The 24,762-nt window shown below is 48.0% G+C and overlaps 1 protein-coding gene and 1 long non-coding RNA gene across 3 annotated transcripts in view; one reads left to right on the top strand and one right to left on the bottom strand.

The window, feature by feature from the left end:
* Positions 1–24,762, top strand: part of LOC308590569 (snake venom vascular endothelial growth factor toxin HF-like) — a 56,985-nt gene that overhangs the window by 19,598 nt on the left and 12,625 nt on the right. Inside the window, exon 2 of one of the 2 annotated variants that reach the window (XM_081200722.1) lies at positions 22,982–23,216. In XM_081200722.1, coding sequence (XP_081056848.1) covers positions 23,169–23,216 — 48 coding nt within the window. In that variant the 5' untranslated portion in view covers positions 22,982–23,168. Of the gene's footprint in view, positions 1–22,490; positions 23,217–24,762 lie in introns of those variants that run through there. The other variant, XM_081200723.1, reaches the window with a different exon arrangement.
* Positions 955–24,342, bottom strand: LOC308590644. Its single transcript, XR_014009834.1, has 3 exons — positions 23,187–24,342; positions 4,058–4,177; positions 955–1,755 (listed from the first exon to the last, which is right to left on the bottom strand). It is a non-coding gene; the product is annotated as an uncharacterized lncRNA (long non-coding RNA).

Genomic DNA, 24,762 nt, shown 5'->3' on the forward strand with positions numbered 1-24,762 from the left:
TTAAAATAAAATAAAATAAAAACCTGAGTTGAGTTTAGCATGCGGCTTGCAGAGAGGACCGTGGCCACTAGATGGCGTAATTAACTTTGTAAAATAGCAGGAGGGTTTCCTGATTCCAGGGACAAATAACCCAGAATATTTTGCTATGGAACCGAACACCAGAGAAAGAAAATCCCAGGACCTTCTTCTAGTGTTGCGAAACATGCTGGCGAGTCTGTTGGGGTGGGGAAGGGAGTTGTGCATGGTCCAAGAGTTGTGCCCCATTTGCAAACACTCCTGTACGACCTTCCAAAGGATCGGGGCCTTGAACCCTCAGACCTCCACATGGTGATCTTTCTGGCTTGAGCGACTTCTGCAACCAGACAGGCCCCATCTGGGCTACACAGGAAGAGTGCAGGATAGCAGCAATGAGCTGAGTGGAGCAATTTATGGGCTGGCCTGATGGTGTTGTTGTCGTTGGACTTTTTTGCTGAGAGGCAAATGCCAGATTTTCCAGCTGTTGCTTTGGTTTCTGTAGCCTGCAACTGCCTGCAGTGCACGGAAGCCCACAGAATGAATCCTTGCAGGGAACAGTGTGAATTACCTTGTTACGGAAATTATGGGGGGCCCCCCCATATCTTTAAAGTTGTTAAATGTTACAAATTGTTGTTGTTTAGTCGTGTCCGCCTCTTCGCGACCCCCTGGACCAGAGCACGCCAGGCCCTCCTGTCCTCCACTGCCTCCCACAGTTTGGTCAAACTCATGCTGGTATCTTCGAGAACACTGTCCCACCATCTCGTCCTCTGTCGTCCCCTTCTCCTTGTGCCCTCCATCTTTCCCAACATCAGGGTCTTTTCCAGGGAGGCTTCTCTTCTCATGAGGTGGCCAAAGTATTGGAACCTCAGCTTCAGGATCTGTCCTTCCAGTGAGCACTCAGGGCTGATTTCCTTCAGAATGGAGAGGTCTGATCTTCTTGCAGTCCATGGGACTCTCAAGAGTCTCCTCCAGCACCAGAATTCAAAAGCATCACAACACAAAACACTGTTGCTGCATGTAGGTTTTATTTTATTTGTTTTTTGTCTTATATTTTGGAAATGTGCATCCAGGTTTTTTTCCCTTTAATTTTTTTCGGGCTCCCAAGAGAGTGGGGCCCTAAGCTATGGCTTGTTTAGCTTATACAGTAGTACCTCAGGTTAAGTACTTAATTCGTTCCAAAGGTCCGTTCTTAACATGAAACTGTTCGTAACCCGAAGCACCACTTTAGCTCATGGGGCCTCCCGCTGCCGCCGCACCGCTGGAGCACGATTTCTGTTCTCATCCTGAAGCAAAGTTCTTAACCTGAGGTACTATTTCTGGGTTAGCGGAGTCTGTAACCTGAAGCATATGTAACCTGAAGCGTATGTAACCCGAGGTACCAATGTACGTAAATCCGGAACTTGCTAGAAGCCAACCGATAACCCTCTCCTCTATGCATGGCTGTTCTATTGATGGCTGTCAGCTCCCTCCAGGAATATCTCCTCTGAATCCTCGTTGCTTGGAGCTCCAGGTGGGGGGATGCGATGACTGAGCCCATTGTGTCTTGCTTCCCAAAGGCATCTGGTCAACCTACTGTGGGAAACAGGATGCTTTGCTGGGAAGGACTTTGGTCTGGTCCATCTGCAAAGCTTTTCTGTTAGCCTTTTCCCACCGCGATTCCTCAGTCTTCTGCTGGGATAAGGCACCTTCCATAGACCACACTTCTTCTGGGCTTCGAAGGGAGGGGTACACTGCTTCTAACTGAAATAAAAAAAAAAGTTCTCATATATAAAATAGGTAAAGGGACCCCTGACCATTAGGTCCAGTCGTGGCTGACTCTGGGATTGTGGCGCTCATCTCGCTTTACTGGCCGAGGGAGCCGGCGTACAGCTTCCGGGTCATGTGGCCAGCATGACTAAGCCGCTTCTGGCGAACCAGAGCAGCGCACGGAAACGCCGTTTACCTTCCCGCCGGAGCGGTGCCTATTTATCTACTTGCACCTGACGTGCTTTCGAACTGTTAGGTGGGCAGGAGCAGGGACCGAGCAACGGGAGCTCACCCCGTCGTGGGGATTCGAACCGCCGACCTTCTGATCGGCAAGTCCTACGCTCTGTGGTTTAACCCACAGCGCCACCCACGTCCCATATATATATAATAAATGTTCATAAATGTACCACGCAAACAGCGGCGTAGCGTGGGTTGTCAGCACCCGGGGCAAGGCAAGTAATTTGCGCCCCCTAACCCAGGGCAAGGCAAGTAATTTGCGCCCCCTAACCCGTGGATTTGCGCCCCCTAACCCTACAAATCTATGCCTATGAATGATGGTCCCTCTCTCTCTCTCTTTCTCATATTCCAATTGATTCCCATTTCCGCCGATCGATCCCCGAAGCTCTCACCCAGCGAAATTTGTGCGTAATTACGCTTCGCCATCCCTAATCCTGCCGCTTCCACCGGGAAATCATGACGGTGCGTTTCTCCTCTCCAAACTTTCCCCGGCCCTTTGCCGGCCAGTGCAGCCCTTTTTTCTACGAGCTCCCCTCCTTCTCTGCCCGCTTCCGACCCCCCCTCCCCGTCCAGCCTCCCTACCTCCTGAAAAAAGGCGCCGGCGCCGAGCAGGACACCCCCGCGGCCATCGGAGAGAGGCGGGGCCGAGGGAGGCAAGCCAATGGGCGAGGCGGGGGTAGGTGGCCACGGGGGCGGGCGCTGCCACAGTCCTCGGGTGGGCAAGGTAGGAGCAGGCAGAGGCTGGCCGGCCGCTCTGACAATAGGGGCGGGCCGAGGGCACGACGGGGCTGGGCCCTCTGGACTCGCGCCCCCCCAGATGTTGCGCCCGGTGCGGCCGGCACCCCTGGCACCCCCCACGCTACACCACTGCACGCAAACATGTACATAAATATATAAACTACATGTCAGAAGCAGCACAGGAAAACAGCCCTGACTCCCAAACTGAGCAAATGTTTTCTCTGCAAGGTCGAAAGAAAATGGAAACGCATCCCCATTGTCTTTTCCTTCACAAATCCTGTCTTAAGGGTATGTCTATATATGATTAGGGTGAACCTGTGATCTGGCTCAGGAACTAAGTATTTGTCATTACAAAAGACTGGCCAGGCTCCCCAAGATATCCAATGAAGTGAGCATTAACATGTAACTTGCCAGACAGGAGAAAAACAATGCACTCAGATTTCTGTTGTAGACTGCCTTTTCTGTGATGTAGGTATGATGTTTCTGGGGGTGGTCTTGGACTCCAGGGCGGGCAATTTAAAATGTTTAAAATAAGGGCGGGCACACCTAGGTTCTGGGTCCTCCTCCTTTCCTGAGTGTAAGGGGAGCACCCTGTTGCAACAGTTCAGTAAAGATCAAGCTTACTAGCTGCTTTGCTTCTCAATATTCCCTGGTTGGCCTTTGTTATTTTCTCCGGCCGATGGAGAACCTACAAAGGACTCTGTAAGGGCTCTTGTGTTCCCCATAAGGGAATAAGGGCAGATTTTTGTTTATTACATAACTGTTGAGGGGTTCCATTTGTTATCAAGGCTAATGTGTGCTGACAAGCCTGTCTCCCTATGAAATCCACAGAGGGGCATCCCAATTACCAGACAGAAGAGAGAGAGTCACAATTTGTGGACGGATGGAGCAGGACGCTCTGTGGGGAGGGCCTGGCCTGATGCAGCTGTGTTGCTAAATACCCTTCATCGTCGCAGGTGGAGGGACAGAATCATGGCGCTGGGCTGACAGGCCGTGTCTCTCACCAGACGAGATGATGGACAGGGCTGGTGGCCTTGCTCGTTGCTGGCAGAGTTTGCTCCATCCATCCCATAATGAGCTGGCCGCTCAGCTTTTCACCCTTGCCCCTCTATCTGTTATTTCCTCTATCCGACTCTCTCACGGCATTCTTCAGTTTCCCATCGCCCCGTCTGTCTATTATTGTCTTCTGCATCCATCCATCCATCTCCGCCCCGCCCCTCCCTCTTCCAGTGACCTAGTGGATCCTAGTGGAAAACTCGCCTCCTCCATTCAAGACCTCCCCCCCCCCACTTCGCTCTCACAGACACACTCGGTCACACACCTTTGCCCTGGTCCATTGCAATGGGATGAATTTCCTTGTCCGTAAAACACCCTTCTTGAAGACAGAGCCAGTTCTGTGTTCCCTGGGGTCTCTCAGGTCCTGCTTCCATCTGGTTGGCCACTGTGAGAACAGAATATATCTTTCAGGATATATAGTTTTATCTACACATATGTAGACCCTGAGCCTGGGACGCGGGTGGCGCTGTGGGTTAAACCACAGAGCCTAGGACTTGCCAATCAGAAGGTCGGCGGTTCGAATCCCCGCGACGGGGTGAGCTCCCGTTGCTCGGTCCCTGCTCCTGCCCACCTAGCAGTTCGAAAGCACGTCAAAGTGCAAGTAGATAAACAGGTACTGCTCCAGCAGGAAGGTTAACGGCGTTTCCGTGTGCTGCTCTGGTTCGCCAGAAGCGGCTTAGTCCTGCTGGCCACATGACCCAGAAGCTGTACGCCGGCTCCTTGGCCAATAAAGCGAGATGAGCGCCGCAACCCCAGAGTCGGCCACGACTGGACCTCTAATGGTCAGGGGTCCCTTTACCTTTACCTTTACAGTGGTACCTCGGGTTAAGAACTTAATTCGTTCCAGAGGTCCGTACTTAACCTGAAACGGTTCTTAACCTGAAGCACCACTTTAGCTAATGGGGCCTCCTGCTGCTGCTGTGCTGCCGGAGCCCGGTTTCTGTTCTCATCCTGAAGCAAAGTTCTTAACCTGAAGCGCTATATCTGGGTTAGCGCAGTTTGTAACCTGAAGGGTATGTAACCTGAAGCGTATGTAACCTGAGCCACCACTGTACAGTGGAGGCACCTGTACGATTTCAATAGGCAGGGAGTTCCACAGGGTCAGTGCTGCCTCACTAAAAGATCTATTTCTTACAAAGGTTGAAGGGTGCTATCAAAGTGGTCGTCTAGTTGTTTATGGGGCAAGGCCCATAAACTGATCCCAAGTTGTTAAGGGTGTCACACATTAATAGTAATGCATCAGACTTGGCCTGGTAGCAAATTGGCGGCCAGGGCAGATCTCTGAGCACAGATTCTATATGCGGACAAGGCCTCTCTCCTGTCAGCAATCGTGCTGCAGCATTCTGCGCTAGCTGCAGCTTCCGGCTCGGGCGCAAGGAAAGCTCCACAAAGAGCACATTGCAGTAATCCAGCAATGTGGGAAAGAGAAGGGGCACCTTGGGGGAGCCCCAATCAAACCCCTTTAGCTGCCTTACACATAGAATTGTAGAGTTGCAAGGGATCACAATGGTTTGGTTTTCCCAGTGGTGATGTATGGAAGTGAGAGCTGGACCATAAAGAAGGCTGATCGCCGAAGAATTGATGCTTTGGAATTCTGGTGCTGGAGGAGACTCTTGAGAGTCCCACAGACTGCAAGAAGATCAAACTGATCCATTCTGAAGGAAATCAGCCATGAGTGCTCACTGGAAGGACAGATCCTGAAGCTGAGGCTCCAAGACTTTGGCCACCTCATGAAAAGAGAAGACTCCCTGGAAAAGACCCTGATGTTGGGAAAGATGGAGGGCACAAGGAGAAGGGGACGACAGAGGACGAGATGGTGGGACAGTGTTCTCGAAGCTACCAGCATGAGTTTGACCAAACTGCGGGAGGCAGTGGAAGACAGGAGTGCCTGGCGTGCTCTGGTCCAGGAGGTCACGAAGAGTTGGACACGACTAAATGACTAAACAACAACAAAGGGTCACAAGGGGTCATCTAGTCGAACCCCCTTGCAATGCAGGAATCTTTTGCCCAACGTGGGGCTCAAACCCACAACCCTGAGATTACTGATAGCCAGAAGTTGGAAAAGTGAAACAACACCTACAAGAATAGATTGGCAATCACTCATGCTAGTACTTTCAATTATCAAAGCTGAGCGGAAAAATCAGAGGAGCCCCAAATCAAAAATTATTTAGAGAATGGAAACTATTCAAACAATATATATGATTATATTGTAAAAATGACCTTATCCTAGCAGAACTGAATGATACTTGTATATAATAAACAAATGGAATAAATATACTACTAGAAAAATATGCAGGAATAGTTATAAAACAAACCGTGTGATAAAATTAAGACAATGGAAAAAGTACGACGAGAATGATTGGATGTTTCTTTCAGAAGACTTCATAGGATGTTCATCTCTTATTGTTAACTCTTCTTTGCTTTTTTATTTTTATTTTCTTTATATTTTTATTTTATAGTTTTGTGTTTAATTTTGCTGTAACTATTTGTAATGGATATGCAAGATGATATTTTAAATCAATAAAGACGAAACGTATTTTTTGCTCTATAAGATTCACTTTTTCCCTCCTAAAAAGTAAGGGGAAATGTGTGTGCGTCTTATGGAGCGAATGCAGCCTGCGCAGCTATCCCAGAAGCCAGAACAGCAAGAGGGATTGCTGCTTTCGCTGTGCAGCGATCCCTCTTGCTGTTCTGGCTTCTGAGATTCAGAATATTTTTTTCTTGTTTTCCTCCTCCAAAAACTAGGTACATCTTGTGGTCTGGTGCATCTTATAGAGCGAAAAATATGGTACATTTGTCTCCTCCACAAGTTTGGCATAAGTGACATCTAATTGGCCGAGTTTTTTTCTTGGTGTAATATAGAGGCTTTTATTATGGGTACCCTTTGGGGTCAGGTGCTGTGCCAAACCTCCTGCTCTCTCGCTTTTTATGACGGCTCTCTCTCCTTTTACCTGCCTGTTATCTCATCGCAAATATCCGGATAACCTGCTTTATCATTTCTTCCGGCGAATGTAACATCGCATGCCAGCCTTTGGCTTGGATCAGTCTAGTTGTTTTATACGTTTGTGTATTTTGTTGCTTAGGTCATAGGGATAAAATTCAAGAGAAATACAGTGGTACCTCGGGTTAAATCTGAAGGAGCGTCTCCACCCCCATCGTTCAGCCCAGACACTGAGGTCCAGCGCCGAGGGCCTTCTGGCGGTTCCCTCACTGCGAGAAGCCAAGTTACAGGGAACCAGGCAGAGGGCCTTCTCGGTAGTGGCACCCGCCCTGTGGAACACCCTCCCACCAGATGTCAAAGAGAACAACAGCAACCAGGCTTTTAGAAGACATCTGAAGGCAGCCATGTTTCGGGAAGCTTTTAATGTTTGATGTATTATAGAATTTTAATATTCTTTTGGAAGCCGCCCAGAGTGGCTGGGGAAGCCAACCCAGATGGGCGGGGTATAAATAATAAATTATTATTATTGTTATTGTTATTATTATTATTATTATTATTATTATTATTATTATTATTATTATTATTAAATACTTAATTCGTTCCGGAGGTCTGTACTTAACCTGAAACTGTTCTTAACCTGAAGCACCACTTTAGCTAATGGGGCCTCCTGCTGCCGCCGGAGCACAATTTCTGTTCTCATCCTGAAGCAAAGTTCTTAACCTGAAGCACTATTCCTGGGTTAGCAGAGTCTGTAACCTGAAGCGTATGTAACACGAGGTACCACTGTATCCCTCCTAAAAAGTAAGGGGAAATGTGTGTGCGTCTTATGGAGCGAATGCAGCCTGCGCAGCTATCCCAGAAGCCAGAACAGCAAGAGGGATTGCTGCTTTCACTGCACAGCGATCCCTCTTGCTGTTCTGGCTTCTGGGATTCAGAATATTTTTTTTCTTGTTTTCCTCCTCCAAAAACTACGTGCGTCTTGTGGTCTGGTGCTTCTTATAGAGCGAAAAATACGGTGTGTGTTTTTAAAAAAGAGAGAGATTAAGAGTCTCACGCTCTGCCAACCGAGCTACCCGCTGGTATGCCATCTGGAATCCTTTTTGGGGTGACTAGGCCTCGGAGCGTCCCTTGATCTGGGCATTTGGGTCCGGAGAGACGAGAGGAGGGAGGGCATAGAGATACGAAGGGCTGGCTGCCAGCCAGCAGCTGGGCTCCCAGACACACGCCAAGCCCGGGAATAACCTTGCTCCTTGTTTATACGGAGAGCTGACCCGACCCTTCGCCATTCACGTCAGACCAGTTGCTGCCGGAGGCATTTCTCAGAGCCGCAGAGACTCCCCTAGGGAGCTAGGGGGCCATTCCCACACTGGTCGCCCCCCCAGTTCCCAGCCCGGCCTGCCATGGGACAGGAGACAGTGCTCTCCACCAAAGAACAGCCGCCTTTGCCAGCCTGCCTGGCCTGGAAGCCGAGCAAACCAGCAACTTCAGAAATAACAGCAGGAAGACTGGAAGGACAGATCCTGAAGCTGAGGCTCCAAGGCTTTGGCCAACTCATGAGAAGAGAAGACTCCCTGGAAAAGACCCTGATGTTGGGAAAGATGGAGGGCACAAGGAGAAGGGGACGACAGAGGACGAGATGGTGGGACAGCCTTCTTGAAGCTAGCAGCATGAGTTTGACCAAACTGCGGGAGGCAGTGGACGGGGAGAGGGGTCTTGCGTTCGAATCCTGCCTGTGGGCTTCCCGTTAGCATGTCCGGCATGTTTGACCTCGTGAGCCACCAGCCTGACGCTACGGGCTCTCCTTAGCTTCTTAAAGGGGATGGAATAAGGCCGGCAAGGTCTCGGGCTTGAGGAAGACAAGGGACAGCCCCCTGCCCAGGCCCCCTTGTGTCCATATATGGCGGCCCCTTTCCAAACTGGATCCTGCGGCCGAGTTTGCCCAGCAGGAAAGACGAGCCAGGGAATGTCCAGCTGCTCAGGGGCTTGGATTCGGCAGCTGATGCAAGGATCTGCAATGCAGCCTGGCACCTGCCCGCCCACAGGAGACAAGGCCTTTCCCCTCCTGGCCCTCTCTCTCTCCTCATCCTGCCATCAGTGCCCAAGGCCCCCGGCGCTCCTTGCAAACTCTGAGGAGGCCGGGGTCCTGGGGAGGGTCAGGTGCTGGGCAAGGAACACACACACACACACACACACACACACACACACACACACCATAGGAGATGTCTATTATTAGGTGCCAGGATAATGTCCCACAGAGGGTCATGCCCAAAGCTCTCCTGATGGAGACATAAATAGCCTCTCTCTCCCCCACTCTGCTTGCTTCAAATTATTATCACTCTCATTAAATTCAACTGCCACAATTGAATAATCATAGTACCGTAGAATTCTGCAGTCATTTAAATGCGTCTGTGGGAAGGGTTATTGTTTTGCCATCCCATTGTCCTTATTTTCTCCTTTTCTCCTGTATCTTATTGTGTGAACCGCCTTGAAATCTTAATTATAATAATAATATTTTCATCATTTATACCCCGCCCATTCGGCTGCGGTTCCCCAGCCACTCAGGGCGACTTCCAGCGTATATTAGCGCAGAATATAAATCTAATCTAAATAAATAAATAAACAATATTAAAAAAAATAGAATTGCACATTTGCAAGGGACCTCCAGGGGTCATCTATTCCAACCCTCTGTAATGCAGGGAGGAGCACTTCCTAGGGACCCACAGTTCGTTCTTTGTGGGTTGGCAGCAAAGTGTGTTGTGCTATCAGCATCTCTCCTCAGTGAAGGAACGCAAGGTGCTCCATGCTCTGGAGAAAGCTGAAAACCTCAAGTCGTCTTCTGCTGCTGCTTCTTCTTCTTGTTGTTGTTTAGTCGTTTAGTTGTTTAGACACGACAAGTCTGACTCTTCATGCCCCCCTGGACCAGAGCACGCCAGGCCCTCCTGTCTTCCACTGCCTCCCGCAGTTTGGTCAAACTCATGCTGGTAGCTTCGAGAACACTGTCCCAACATCTCGTCCTCTGTCGTCCCCTTCTCCTTGTGCCCTCCATCTTTCCCAGCATCAGGGTCTTTTCCAGGGAGTCTTCTCTTCTGCTGAGGTGGCCAAAGTCTTGGAGCCTCAGCTTCAGGATCTGTCCTTCCAGTGAGCACTCAGGGCTGATTTCCTTCAGAATGGAGAGGTCTGATCTTCTTGCAGTCCATGGGACTCTCAAGAGTCTCCTCCAGCACCAGAATTCAAAAGCATCCATTCTTCGGCAATCAGCCTTCTTTATGGTCCAGCTCTCACTTCCATACATCACTGCTAGGAAAACCATCGCTTTAACTATACAGACTTTTGTTGGCAAGGTGATGTCTCTGCTTTTTAAGAGGCTGTCTAGGTTTGTCATCGCTTTTCTCCCAGGAAGCAGGCGTCTTTTAATTTTGTGGCTGTGGTTTGCAGCAATTGGTATTCAGAAGAATCACTGCGTCCCACTACAAAAGCAGAGCATGGGTGACTTCCGGGGGCGGCGCGAAACTGTAATGGCGGTCCTCTTCGAGCTCTGAAGAGGGGCTCCGCGGAAAAGGGTCGTTCGCTGCGGCATAGCGACGACCCATCAAGATAAACCACGGGTAGAGTGAGCCCGTGGCCGTGGGACTCGGCGGGCGCCAGAAGCTGCTCCGAAAACACAGAAGGGACCCCGTAAGGAGACCCGGAGTGAAGGAGGGGTAGCGGTGCTGTGAGTTCATCGCTCTTTCCGCGGAAGTGAAGCCGCGCGGCCATTGCAGATGAGCGCTGATCCTTCTTCCTAAAACCAACATCAAACTGCAAGTAACATACCCGTGAGTAAAGGGTCTAAAATTGGCAAAGAATTTGTTAAATTTGGCTGAAAACGGGAGACGAGAAAAGGGAAGTCCGTCTTCCGACATTGCTGACAAGATCAAAGCAAAGCTCTAAAAAGCGGAAAGCGCTTGAAACGGGACTGTGGGAAGTTTTAACTTTTTCGTGCTTTTAAATCTGCTCTTTTTCCTGCTGAATTGAAGGTGGAAAGGGACATTGACTAAAAGAAGGAGTGACAGGGACTTCTCTCCTACCTCCTTTTTTCTTTGGGTCGTATTTTTAAAGAGCCAGATCGTCGGGCTGCCGGAGAGGGAGACTGTGTCAAACTGCGGAAACAGTTGCAAAAACTTTGTAAGCGTAACTGATACATTTGAGCAGAAAAGACTGGACGTGATACTGTTGCAAGCACCTCTTGTGAAACTTTGCTGAACTTTAAAAGGTGCTTTGGGGAATTTTGAGTCTTTGAAGGGACTGTTGGATTATCGAATTTACTGAGTTGAAATAATTTGGAACTTTAATGGCGGATTACTTCCTTCTTTGTCTTTGAAACCTGGTGGCACTCCCCCTACAGGGCTTTCGGATTATAAAATCCTGGGAACTGACTTTTGTTTTGAATTCCACTTCACTGGTTGTTTATAACTGAATTTGTCTCTCCCATGGAACAATAGACAATCTGACCTTGAACACTGACAGATGTGTAATGAGTGGTGCAGGGAGAACAAGAGCATCTAAAGCTAAGGAATCTAAAGAGGCCAAGGAAAAAGAAAAGGAAAGAAAACCAGCACAATTTGTACAAACAACACTGACCCAAGGACGCCGATCGTCGGTTCCAGCTGTACTGGTGACCCAAAGGGAACAAGGGGAAATAACTGAGAAGGCCACTGAGGAAGATATGGCAGCAGGTGGGTCAGATACACTATTAAAACAAATATTGGAGCAATTATCTAGTTTAAACCAGAAGGTGGACGACCAGTCTCTGAAGATAGATAAAGCGACTTCCTCGATTCAAAAATTGACTGATCAAGTTTCCCAGCACACGCAAGCCATAGAGAATTTGCAAGGAGCAACAGCGGAAAATCGGGAATTAGCTGGAGAAGCAATCCAGAAAGTGGGAGCTTTACAAAAAGAAGTTGAAGAAATAAAGGGAGAAGTTAAGCCCCTGCACAAACAGGTGGGTGAACAACAAGTTTATCTGTCAATGGTGGAACTGAAAAATCGCGAGAGTAACATCAAATTGAGAGGCATCCCAGAACTTGAACAAGGAGACTTGATTGGATACCTGACACAGGAATTCTCGAAGTTCTGGGGTTTAAAGGAAGATACAGATTTCAGGATTGTCTCGGCATATAGACTGGGAAGATTGGTAAGGAAAGACAGATCCAGAGACTGTTTGATAATTTTAAGATCAAAGGAAGAGAGAGACAAGATCCTAGGTCTTCACTTCAAAAAAGCAATTGAAATACAAGACAAAAGGGTGGAAATTTATAGAGACATTCCGAGACAGTTGCTGGACCTCAGAGCCACCTATACAGAACTAGCAAAATTGCTGAGACACAACGCAATTCCCTATAGGTGGGAGTTTCCACAAGGATTACCCTTCACCTACAAAGAAAGGAAGGTTAAAATTAGAACACCTGAAGATAACCAAAAGTTCCTTCACGACCACGGAGAAGATCTCCAAAAAGGAGTGGATTGGCTTCCAGGCTTACCAGCACCAATACTGCCTGGAAGCGGGCCAACGCCTGCACCCTCGGGATCTGAGCAAAAGGAAGACACCTCATCCTAAGAACATCTTAATTAGAACAGGATGTCTCTGCAGCTACTTAGTTGGAACATAAATGGCGGGAATTCTCCGGAAAAAAGAAGGAGGATATTTCATATCCTAAAAAAAGATCAATTGGATGTAATATGCCTTCAAGAAACACATGTGACTAGGCTCCATAGGAAAGTATTAATCAACAAAAGACTTGGCCAAGAATTTATCTCATCAGACAAAGTTAAAAAAAGAGGCATTGTAATTTATGCAAAGGAGAACCTGTCACCAAAATTTCTATTCAAAGATGATCATGGAAGAATTCTTGCAATTGAAATCCAAACACAAGGGGAAAAGATTTTGATATTAGGAGTTTATGCGCCAAATGATGGAAAATCAGAATTCTATAAGAAGCTGCATGAGACAATGATGGACTATTTGGACTATTCCAACATTATTGTGATGGGAGACATGAATGGGGTGGTGTCTACAAATATGGACAAATCTCAAAATCAAAACTTAACAACAGACGGCAGACTCCCTAAAACCTTTTTTGAAATGACAGACAATATGGACTTGATTGACATTTGGAGGACAAGGAACCCCTTGGGTAAAGAAGGAACCTTCTTCTCTGAGGCCCACTTGTCATGGACACGAATTGACCAAATTTGGATATCTAGAGGGCTGGCCCCGAAAACAAGAAAAGTGGAAATCTGCCCAAAAACCTGCTCCGACCATAATGCCTTAAAAATGGAATTGAGACTTTTCCCAACTGGATCCTTCAGATGGAGAATGAATGACACCTTGTTAAGAGATCAAGAGATTGTTAAGAAGGCCCAAAAAACGCTAAAGGACTACTTTGAAATAAATTTGAACACCACGGTGGAGAAAAGAATAATCTGGGATGCAAGTAAAGCTGTAATGAGAGGGTTTCTGATACAACAGAATACAATAAAGAGAAAATTTTGGAATGGAAAAAAGGAAAAAATTTTAGAGAAAATAAGTGAAGGAGAGAAAAAGTTGAGAACCAAACCGAAGTCAAAAGAGGTGCTAAGAGAGATCAAATTCCACCAAGCACAATATTCGAAACTGATCAATCAAGAGATTGAGTGGAAAATTAAACAAATGAAGCAGAGATCGTTTGAATCAGCAAATAAATGTGGAAAGTTGCTAGCTTGGCAGTTGAAAAAAAGACAAAAGTTAAATACGGTTACAAACTTGGAGATTCAAGGAAAAATAGTTCAGAAACCAGAAGAAATAAGAAAGTGCTTCCACAGATACTTCAAAGAGCTTTACGCACAGGGGCCTCAGAAAGAACCGGAAATAGATCAATTTTTGAGGATAAATGGACTACCTAAAATAAGCCAAGATAAAAGATCAATTCTTAACAGCAAAATAACTCAACAGGAAATTGAAGGTGCCATCCAGAACATGCAGCTGGGCAAATCTCCAGGCCCGGATGGACTTACCTCCAAATATTATAAGACTTTGAAGGACTTCTTGATACAACCGTTGTTGGAGGTTTGTAACCAGATCATGGAGGGGAGAAAGGCACCGGAAACGTGGAAAGAAGCATTCATCACATTGATTCCCAAGTCAGAAAGGGAAAAGACTCAGCTTAAGAACTACCGTCCCATCTCACTCCTGAATGTGGATTACAAAATATTTGCAGACATTTTAGCAAATAGACTTAAAAATGTACTAAATGAAGTAATTCACAAGGACCAAGCAGGCTTTCTCCCTGGTAGACATATGTCTGACAACACCAGGAACATTATTGATATATTGGAGTTGTTGCGAATTAGAAACACAAGGGCTGCTTTAATCTTTATTGATGCGGAGAAAGCATTTGACAACATTTCTTGGATGTTTATGAAGAAAAACTTGAAAGGGATGGGAGTGGGACGGGGGTTTGAAAATGGATTAGAAGCAATCTATTCAGAACAAAAAGCTAAACTGATAGTGAACAATGTGGTATCGGAGGAACTCCAAATTGAAAAAGGGACACGACAGGGGTGCCCTTTATCCCCTCTGCTATTTATTTCTGTTCTGGAGGTATTGCTGAATATGATCAGGGAGGACCAGTTGGTGCAGGGTATAGTGGTCGGAGCGAAACAATACAAACTGAAAGCTTTTGCAGATGACCTAGTCATTACAGTACAGGAGCCAGAATCTAGCACAAAAAGAGTTCTTGAACTTATTTTGGAGTTTGGTCGGGTGGCGGGATTCAAGCTAAACAAACAAAAAACTAAGGTTTTGGCCAAAAATTTGACGCCTACAGAGATAGAGGGGTACCAGAAAGAGACAGAGCTAAGTGTGGTTAAAAAAGTGAAATACCTGGGGGTATCTTTGTCCACCAAAAACTTAAATCTATTCAAAGATAATTATGAAAAATGTTGGTCGGAGATTAAAAAAGACTTGGATATTTGGTCAAGATTGAAACTTACCTTGTCAGGCCGAATCGCAGCTATAAAGATGTGTGTTTTGCCAAAAATGTTATTTCTATTTCAAACCCTCCAGGTCGTGGACAGAATGGAATGTTTTGGAAAATGGCAGAAGGATATCTCTAAGTTTGTCTGGCAGGGCAAAAAGCCCCGAATTAAATTCAAAATACTAACTGACTCAAAAGAAAGAGGGGGGTTTGCCCTGCCGGATTTAAGGTTGTACTATGAGGCTGCAGCCTTCTGCTGGCTGAAGGATTGGTTTCTGTTGGAAAACACCGATGTCCTAGATCTGGAAGGGTTTGACAATGTTTATGGTTGGCATGCATACTTGTGGTATGACAAGGCGAAGGTTCATAAACTGTTTAAAAACCATATTGTCAGAAAATCAATTTTTGCCGTCTGGATGAAGTATAAGGACTTATTAGAAAGCAAGACCCCGAGGTGGTTATCACCAGTGGAAGCCAAGATTTCTAAAAAAAGGCCCAATATGGAGGCCTACTGGCCAAAATATTGGGAATTGATTGAAAGAGTTGGAGATAATTGGAAGCTCCAAAGCCAGGACAAACTAAAAAACAAGGTGCGAGATTGGTTACATTATGCTCAAATTCAAGAGGTATTTAAAATGGATAAAAAAGTGGGTTTCCAGTTGGAGAAATCGAAACTGGAGACGGAGTTACTAGAACCAAAGACTAAGGTACTTTCGAGGATGTATGACTTGCTGCTTAAATGGAACACACAGGATGAGACAGTTAAATCTGCTATGATAAAATGGGCACAGGATGTAGGACACAACATTATGTCTGAGGACTGGGAAAGGTTATGGAACACCGGTATGAAATTCACGGCATGTAGTGCCTTGAAAGAGAACATTATGAAAATGGTATACCGGTGGTACATGACCCCAGTCAAGCTGGCTAAAATATATCATCTTTCTGATAATAAGTGTTGGAAATGTAAGGAGGCAGAAGGGACATTCTTTCACCTCTGGTGGACCTGCCCGAAAGTAAAGGCCTTTTGGGAAATGATACATAATGAGCTGAAAAAGGTATTCAGATATACCTTTTCTAAGAAACCAGAGGCCTTTCTTCTGGGCATGGTGGACCGGAAGGTGCCAAAGAAGGACAGAACCTTGTTTATGTATGCAACCACAGCAGCTAGGATTCTTATCGCAAAGTTCTGGAAGACACCAGATTTACCCACACTGGAGGACTGGCAGACGCAGCTGATGGATTACATGGAGTTGGCAGAAATGACTGGCAGAATTCGAGATCTGAGCGAAGAAACAATGGAGGAGGACTGGAAAAAATTTAAGGACTATTTGCAAAAACATTATAAGTTGTTTGAATGTTAAGATTGCGCACGATTAAGAAACGTTATGCTTCTGCAATTTATCTTAAGTAAATGACAAAGTAAGTATTGATGGAAAAAAACGAGACAAATTAGAAACAAAATATTATGTTTATTAAGAGTGTTAAAACTAAATTACAAATTTTCGAAATTGGTAACATAATAAATTTAAAGGTATAATAAGATGGGAAACAAGATAACAAATTGCTGAACTGGCTAGAATAATGAATGCAATGCTGAGAGGATGTGAGGAGGTCCAAAAAATGAGCTGTCGAAGGACGTTATGAAAGTATCTTAACTTTTTCTTCTTTTCTTTACTTTTCTTCATATATATAAAAAAAAATGTTTCTTGCATGTTGCTGTGTAAACAAATCTGTTAACCTATGGAAAGAAACGCAATAAAAAATTTTATAAAAAAACAAACAAAAGCAGAGCATGGGCAACGTGGCTAGCAAGGTAAAAGGTAAAGGATCCCTGGACGGTTAAGTCCAGTCAAAGGCGACTATGGGGTTGTGGGGTTGATCTTGCTTTCAGGCCGAGGGAGCCGGTGTTTGTCCACAGACAGCTTTCCGGGTCATGTGGCCAGCAGAACTAAACCACTTCCGGCGCAACGGGACACCGTGACGGAAACCAGAGCGCACGGAAGCGCCGTTTACCTTCCCGCCGGAGTGGTGCCTATTTATCTACTTGCGCTGGTGTGCTTTCGACCTGCTAGGTTGGCAGGAGCTGGGACGGAGCAAAGGGAGCTCACCCTGTCACGGGCCCTAGGAAGGGTCGGGGGTGCGGTCTGCCCTGGGTGTGATCCCTGAGGGGGTGACAAAATAGCACACCGTGGGGGGGGGGTGGCACTTACCGCGGGGCCTGGCCTGCAGTGTGCCCAAGCCACGCGTCTCTCCTGAGAGTGACACAGTGGCTCGGGGCCCTGCGCTGCCCGAATCATCAATGTGGGGTTTGCACCCCCAGGAAGACTCCGTGGGCCCTACGCTGCCCCCCCGGGCGATCGCCACAGCGGATCGCCCTGCCCCCGCTGCTTCAGGAGCTGGAGCAGCTAGCTACACCCCTGACCCCGTCGCGGGGATTCGAACCGCCGACCTTCCGATCGGCAAGCCCAAGAGGCTCAGTGGCTTAGACCCCAGTGCCACACAGCATTGCAACTGTGGTTGCACCATAGATTTGTATAAGGGCAGCAAAGGCTCAGAGCAGCTCTATGCCTGTTCTTCCCATCCGACACCCTGGCCTTTGGGTGCCCCTCCCATTGCCCCCTTCTTCTCTCTCCATTGCTCCCCCCACTTTACGCTTTAAAAAGGCCTATATACCTGGATAGCCCCGTGGCATAGATCATGATTACTCATAATAATGATTGGTGGGGAATGAATCCAAAGGCCATCTAGGCTGACCCCACTCACTGCCTAAAATAACAAGACACCACCACCTAGGCCACGCAAACTAGGGCATTGACAGAGAGGAGAGACGAAGGTAGGCAGACCAAAGTGGGTCCTTCTCTTCTGGTTTTGCCATCCCAGAGCCCACCAACCAGATACTACAAAGAAGTCGCATTGCAGGGGGTTGGAATAGATGACCCTCGGGGGTCCCTTCCATCTCCACAATTCTGTGATTCTATGAAGTTGGCAGTGAGACTCCCTCGGGAAGTGGCGCCCTCTTCTCTGTTGAAAGAAAGGTTGTATGGGCATATAACAACAACAACAACAACAACAACAACAACAACAACAACAACAACAACAACAACAACAACAAATTATACTACATCCATCTGGCTGGGTTTCCCCAGCCACTCTGGGCAGCTCTCAACAGAATATTAAAAGCATGATAAAACATCAAACATGAAAAATGTCCCTAAATAGGGCTGCTTTCTGATGTCTTCTAAATGTCAGATAGTTGTTTATTTCCTTGACATCTGATGGGAGGGCGTTCCATAGGGCGGGCGCCACCACTGAGAAGGCCCTGTGCCTGGTTCCCTGTAGCTTCACTTCTCACAGTGAGGGAACTGCCAGAAGGCTCTTGGAGCTGGACCTGAGTGACCAGGCAGAATCATGGAGGTGGAGACGTTCCTTCAGGTATACTGGGCCGATTCTTTAGCTGGGATTCTTGCATGCAAGGGGTTGGCTAGATGACCGTTGATGTTCCCTTCCAACTCTACAGTTCCATGATTCCTTAAGCGAGGGAATGAAGGCCAGAGCACAAGAGGGAGGGTGAATTATGTCCCTGTGGTCTCCTTGTGGAAGGGATGCTTCCTCACCCCACCAGCGGAGATCTCCCTAAATGGGGTCACTTCCCTTCCCTCTGACCGGGCTCCCCTCCTCCTCCTCCTCCCTCCGCTGATCAAAGTCAAACAGACATGCAAGCTGTCAGCAGGTCCACGATTGATGACTGTTGGTCAAATCCCCTCATCCGGCCCAGCCTTGGTTCCTTGTGTGCTGAGCTGGCTTCCCAGCCTTGCAAAGTGTCCGCTGACTCCAGCAATGCCGGGGCCGTCCCAATGCCAAAAGCCTGTCCCGTTCTGTAGCTGTGAGCCATGCAGGACCCAGCTGCTGGGTCGGCAAATGTCCGGCAGCTGCATCCAGGAATTGAGGTCCTTGGACTGACGCCATCCCTGCTTTTCGGAGGGTCGTGTAGAAGACACCTGTGCGGTGATCCCAGCTGGTCCAAAGCGCATGACCCTGTTAGCTTTGTTGACTGCGGTGTGAGGCGGACAGGATCCACGGGAGACAGGGCTTCCTCAGCTGGGAAATGACACAGCAAGAAAAATGGGGTGGGAATCCCCCCCCCTACAATGCCTCTTCGTTCAGCCCAAAGAGATTCAGGGGGATTCTTTGGAGCTGCCCTGATGGCACACCGCTATTTAGTCCTGGAATCTCACAGAATCATAGACTTCTCGAGTCGGAAGGGATCCCAAGGGGTCATAATTTGAAGCCATGGGTTCAAGTCCTACCCTCCAGAGCAGGAGGAAAGAAGTCTACTCCATCTTCCCCCTGACAACCCTTCAGATATCTGAAGATGGCTATCGTATCACCAATGGACGCGGGTGGTGCTGTGGGTTAAACCACAGAGCCTAGGACTTGCCCATCAGAAGGTCGGCGGTTCAAATCCCCGTGACGGGGTTAGCTCCCGTTGCTCGGTCCCTGCTCCTTCCAACCTAGCAGTTTGAAAGCACGTCAAAGTGCAAGTAGATAAATAGGTATCGCACTGGCGGGAAGGTAGATAAATAGGTACCACTCCAGCGGGAAGGTAAACGGTGTTTCCGTGCGCTGCTCTGGTTTGCCAGAAGCGGCTTAGTCATGCTGGCCACATGACCCGGAAGCTATACGCCGGCTCCCTCGGCCAGTAAAGCGAGATGAGTGCTGCAACCCCAGAGTCGGTCACGGCTGGACCTAATGGTCAGGGGTCCCTTTACCTTTACCTTTATCGTATCACCACCCAGTCTTCTCTTCTCCCCTTGGGGCTTTTGCATTGCACTCCTTTGCACTCCTTTGATAATCCTCACAGAACTCTAGCCCAATGGTTGTCATTAATTTGATTTTGAATTGATTTTAAAATGAATAGATTTTAGAATGCTGTGTTACTTTTATTGTTGTTAGCCACTCTGAGCCCGGCTTCAGCTGGGGAGGGTGGGATATAAATAAATTATTATTATTATCATCATCATCATCATCATCATCATCATCATCATCTTCATCATCATCATCATCATTATTGGAAAACCACAAAGTGGAGCATGTGCAGAGAGCGCTTTCCTAGCAAATGAAAGCCATTAAATGATAAAAAAGGCAAGAAATGTAAGAGGGCCTGGGAATTATGCTCCCTCCCCCATTGCTGCAGAATGTTGTCTTGCCTGGTGGGGGCTGCTGTTCTGGGTGGCGGTGGAAGAGAGTACCCCAGAGCATGTGCAGAGACCCCTTTCCTCAGCAGATGTGGTGATCTTTCAGATGCCTGCATCAAATATCTCTCTGTCTAAGTGACACACACACACACACACACACACACACACACACACACACACATATGTTGGTCTGTAAGAAAAAATTCCAGAGCTCATAACAGGCCAAACCAAATATTGCAAAATAGGCTGGAAGCTTTTGGTTTCTTCACAGTCCTTCAACAGGCCAGCAAGAAAACGGAACAGTGAGATGGGATGGGAAGCAGGCAGGGAGGGGGAAATGTTGGCCTGAATCTTCATGTTTTCAACAGCCGAAAAACCAAAACCCTTCCCCTCCCCCTCCTCCCTTTTCCCATCAAGCCTGATGAAGATTTCTGGAGGACTCAGAAGCTGATTTTGCGATATTTCATTTTGTGGTGGTATTTTGGCCGGCCTAATAAAGGTATGCATTGTATCATTAATTACAATCATTTATCACCTACCATCCACTCCAAGGTCCCAGGGCAGCTACAACCATTAAAAACCCATGCTAAAAACCATTTAAAACAATGGGTTAAACATGGGTTACATCTCCGCAGGCCTCAATATGGACTTAGATAGCCATGCAATTCAGGATGACATTCTAGGGATCAGATAAGTGTATTCTTTCCCACTCATTGTGTTCTTATTGTTTACTTGTTGTATTTATATCTCCCCCTTTTCTCCAAGGAGCTCCAGGTGGTGCCAAGGTTCTCCTCCTGCTCCTCATTTAATCTTCACAACAGCCCTTCGAGGTAGGCTAAGCTGTCAGGCAGTGACTGGCCCTGAAGGCTACACTTGGTGAACCCCATGGCCAAGTGGGAGGATTTGAACCCTGGTCTCTCCCAGGTCTCAGTCCTACATGCTAAAGCAGTGTTCAAAGTGTTGGTGCTGACCTTTAAATCCCTAAACGGCCTCAAAGGCCCAGTAGACCTGAAGGAGCGTCTCCACCCCCATCATCCAGCCCAGACACTGAGGTCCAGCTCAGAGGGTCTTCTGGCGGTTCCCTCGCTGCGAGAAGCCAAGTTACAGGGAACCAGGCAGAGGGCCTTCTCGGTGGTGGCGCCCACCCTGTGGAACGCCCTCCCACCAGATGTCAAAGAGAAGAACAACTACCAGACTTTTAGAAGACATCTGAAGGCAGCCCTGTTTAGGGAAGCTTTTAATGTTTGATGCATTACTGTATTTTAATATTTTGTTGGAAGCTGCCCCAGTGGCGTAGCGTGGGGGGGTGCAGGGGGGCCGGCCGCACCAGGCGCAACATCTGGGGGTTAGGGTTAGGGGGCGCAAATCCACGGGTTAGGGGGCGCAAATTACTTGCCTTGCCCCGGGTGCTGACAACCCACGCTACGCCACTGAGCTGCCCAGAGTGGCTGGGGAAACCCAGCCAGATGGGCAGGGTATAAATAATAAATTATTATTATTATTATTATAGCAGTGGCTCCCAAACTCAGACACCCCATCGCTTCCATAAACTCATGTCCCAGAGCCCCACCCACCCTATAAAAAGCATTATTCAAAATAGCAGATTTCACGACCCACTGAGGAAGATAATAGCCCAATAAAATTCAAAGCAGGGAAGATTAATTGCATCTTTATTCGGATTCCAATCTAAACGATGTAGTTTAACTAATACAACAGCACAGATGAACTCAGTCGAGCGGCCCCGTCTTTCAAAATCTGACAGCCATTTAGCAAGAGTCTTAACATTCCACATTACTACTCAGCACATTCTCAATGCAATGGGTGGCCTTGATGAAGTGATAACCAGTTTCCACAAGTCTGGCTTAATAAAGCCGCTTTAGCAGGGTTCTTCCCATCACCTCCTGGCAAATAGAAGGGGAAGAAATGGAGGCAGTGAGAGATTTTACTTTCTTGTGCTCCATGATCACTGCAGATGGTGACAGCAGCCACGAAATTAAAAGACGCCTGCTTCTTGGCAGAAAAGCAATGACAAACCTAGACAGCATCTTAAAAAAGCAGAGAATCACCTTCCCGCAAAGGTCCGTATAGTTCAAGCTCTGGTTTTCCCAGGAGTGATGTATGGAAGTGAGAGCTGGACCATAAAGAAGGCTGATCGCCGAAGAATGGATGCTTTTGAATTCTGGTGCTGGAGGAGACTCTTGAGAGTCCCATGGGCTGCAAGAAGATCAAACCTCTCCATTCTGAAGGAAATCAGCCCTGAGTGCTCCCTGGAAGGACAGATCCTGAAGCTGAGGCTCCAAGACTTTGGCCACCTCAGCAGAAGAGAAGACTCCTTGGAAAAGACCCTCATGTTGGGAAAGATGGAGGGCACAAGGAGAAGGGACGACTGAGGACGAGATGGTGGGACAGTGTTCTCGAAGCTGCTAACATGAGTTTTGACCAAACTGTGGGAGGCAGGAGTGCCTGGCATGCTCTGGTCCAGGGGGTCACGAAGTGTCGGACACGACTAAACGACTAAACAACAACAGCAAAGCAGGGTTCTTAAATCACCACTTCCAGCGCCACTCGGTTAATCCCGCCCCCGCCCCCGCCCCCAGGGGGCGCCACGGCCCACTTTGCGAACCCCCACTCTGACCACCGCACAACACTGGCACCGCCCTCCTTTCAGATGCCACAAGACTCTTACACCTGCGTGGCCACAGGAGCGCCCCGTGTCCGTGCGCCAAGACGCACGCAGGCGCCGCTGCCCGTGCCAGGGCGCAGGGATCCTTCCCTAGCCTCTGCCAAGTTGCCACCCCCCCCCCGCCTCACCCCCGGTCCCCTGAGCACAGACAGAGCCCTGGAGAGGCTCCAGCTGTAGCTTCAACGGGGGGGGGCAGCCTGCCTTTGAAAGCCCCTCCTTTTTCCAGCTGGGGTGGAGCTCCAACTTTATTTCCTTCTCTCCAGGACATGCCCTGATCCCGCTTCCCTCTGCCCCTTCCTGCCGCCCCCCAGCCCCCCCAGCCTCTCCCTCCCTCATTTCGTCCATCCTCTTATTTGCTTCCAACTTCCAGGAGAAGCGGGTCAGAAGAAGGGTCTCCCTCTCCGCTGCCATCCATGGAGCGCCCGGTCCGTGCCACCCGCTTGCCACCCTCCGGCTTGGCTGATGCCCTCCTCTGCTGACTCCGGAGCTGGGCAAGCCTGGACCTCGCTGCCTCAACACCCATCGGCCGCTCCTCGAGCAGATCCAGGAGGAAGAGGATGCCAGTCCCTGGGTACCTGGTGGCAATCGCCCTCTTGTGCGCTCAGGTAAAAAGAGCCTCCGGGTGGCACCGGGTGGGGTCTGGAGGAGGAGGGAAAGGCGCGGGGGTCTCTTCCAGGGCTCGGGGCTCCTGCAGGCCCTCTTCAAAAAGTGGAAAAGGGAAGAAAAAGACCGTTCTTCTACCCAGCACGAAGGTCTTGCCATGTGTCCAAGGAAGCCTCGCCTCGCTGTTGCCGTGGGCAGAGCCAGCGGGAGACGGGTGTTAAATTCCCCTGAACTATCCAGCCTTGCGTATTTTTAAAAAATGCATCTGGGGGTGCAGAGAGTTTGGAAGGAGGCAAGAAACTATTTCTGTCCCAGGCGGAGCGCGCCGTGGTCCTTGCAAAGCGGGGTTTTTTTTGGCAGCAGGGGCACGGATTTCTTCTCCGTATGGGGATGAATCAACCCGGCGGGCGTTCATTAGCGAACGTTTCTTGTATTTATTAGACATTATTAATTTTATCGCTTCTACTTATGAGCCTCCAGCGAAGGGCAGCTCTGCGCCTGTCCCGTCCAGAGGGTATTTCTCGTGTTGAGCTTGAATTCGCCCTTTCTGGTTTGGTTTGGGTCCTGTCCTCTGGATCAGCCGAAACGAGATGCGCTCCATCGTCTAAGCGACAGCCAAATAAGCCAAATTAAAAGTAGGGGAAAATATGGCACACCGCCGCGCCCCAGAAATATCCCTAGAGGCGGCAGAGAAACCAGCAAACCCAGCGGAGGCAAAACAGCTCGAATTCATTCGGAAGCCTGAGAAAAGGAGAAGGTCTTTGCCTTAAAAAATATATTTATTTATTGTTATTTATTTACCATATTTCTGTCCCACCTGTTTCTCCGAGGAGCTCCGCCTGCATCCCTCCCGTCCTCATTTAATCCCCACAACAACCCCGCGGGGTAGGTTAGGCTGAGAGGCAGCGACACGGTCGACCACTAGGCAAAGCTATTAATTTATTTAAGAAATTCCAGGGCAAGACTCTCTCTGCACGTGGACATGCGCACGTTCAAAAGCATGGCGAGACGAGCTGTAGCCTGTAAATAAATGAATTAACGCCGTTTTGCCCAGATATTTAGAAAGCTGGTGCGAGTTTTAATCTGTTTTTAGCCTGTTCAACTTTTTGAAAGAATTATTGTCGTCAGTTCTTCTTATTGCTAATTTCATTGGGGTTTTTTGTAAACTGCTGTCGATCTCTTTTTTTATACAATTAAACGGTGTATTAATTTTATGGAATAATAAAATGCATAAAATGATTATAGACAATAATTTTTGGCCCCGAAAAACAGCCGATGGATTCACTTGAGCTGAAGCTAACTTTTAATTGTCTTGTAGCGGTGGACCGCCATCTAGTGGCTATGCCTGGTACGGCAGCTTCTAGATAGTTTTAAAAGAACTGCTTTAGAAATAAGGTCTACCGAGAATAAAGCATCAAACATTAAAAACTTCCCTACACAGGGCTGCCTTGAGGTGTCTTCTAAAAGTCATGCACAGTGGTACCTTGGTTCTCAAACTTAATCCATTCCAAAAGTCTGTTCCAAAACCAAAGTGTTCCAAAACCAAGG

This window comes from Podarcis bocagei (assembly GCF_964188305.1).
Source record: "Podarcis bocagei genome assembly, chromosome: 7".
In the NCBI taxonomy this organism is placed as follows: Eukaryota; Metazoa; Chordata; class Lepidosauria; order Squamata; family Lacertidae; genus Podarcis; species Podarcis bocagei.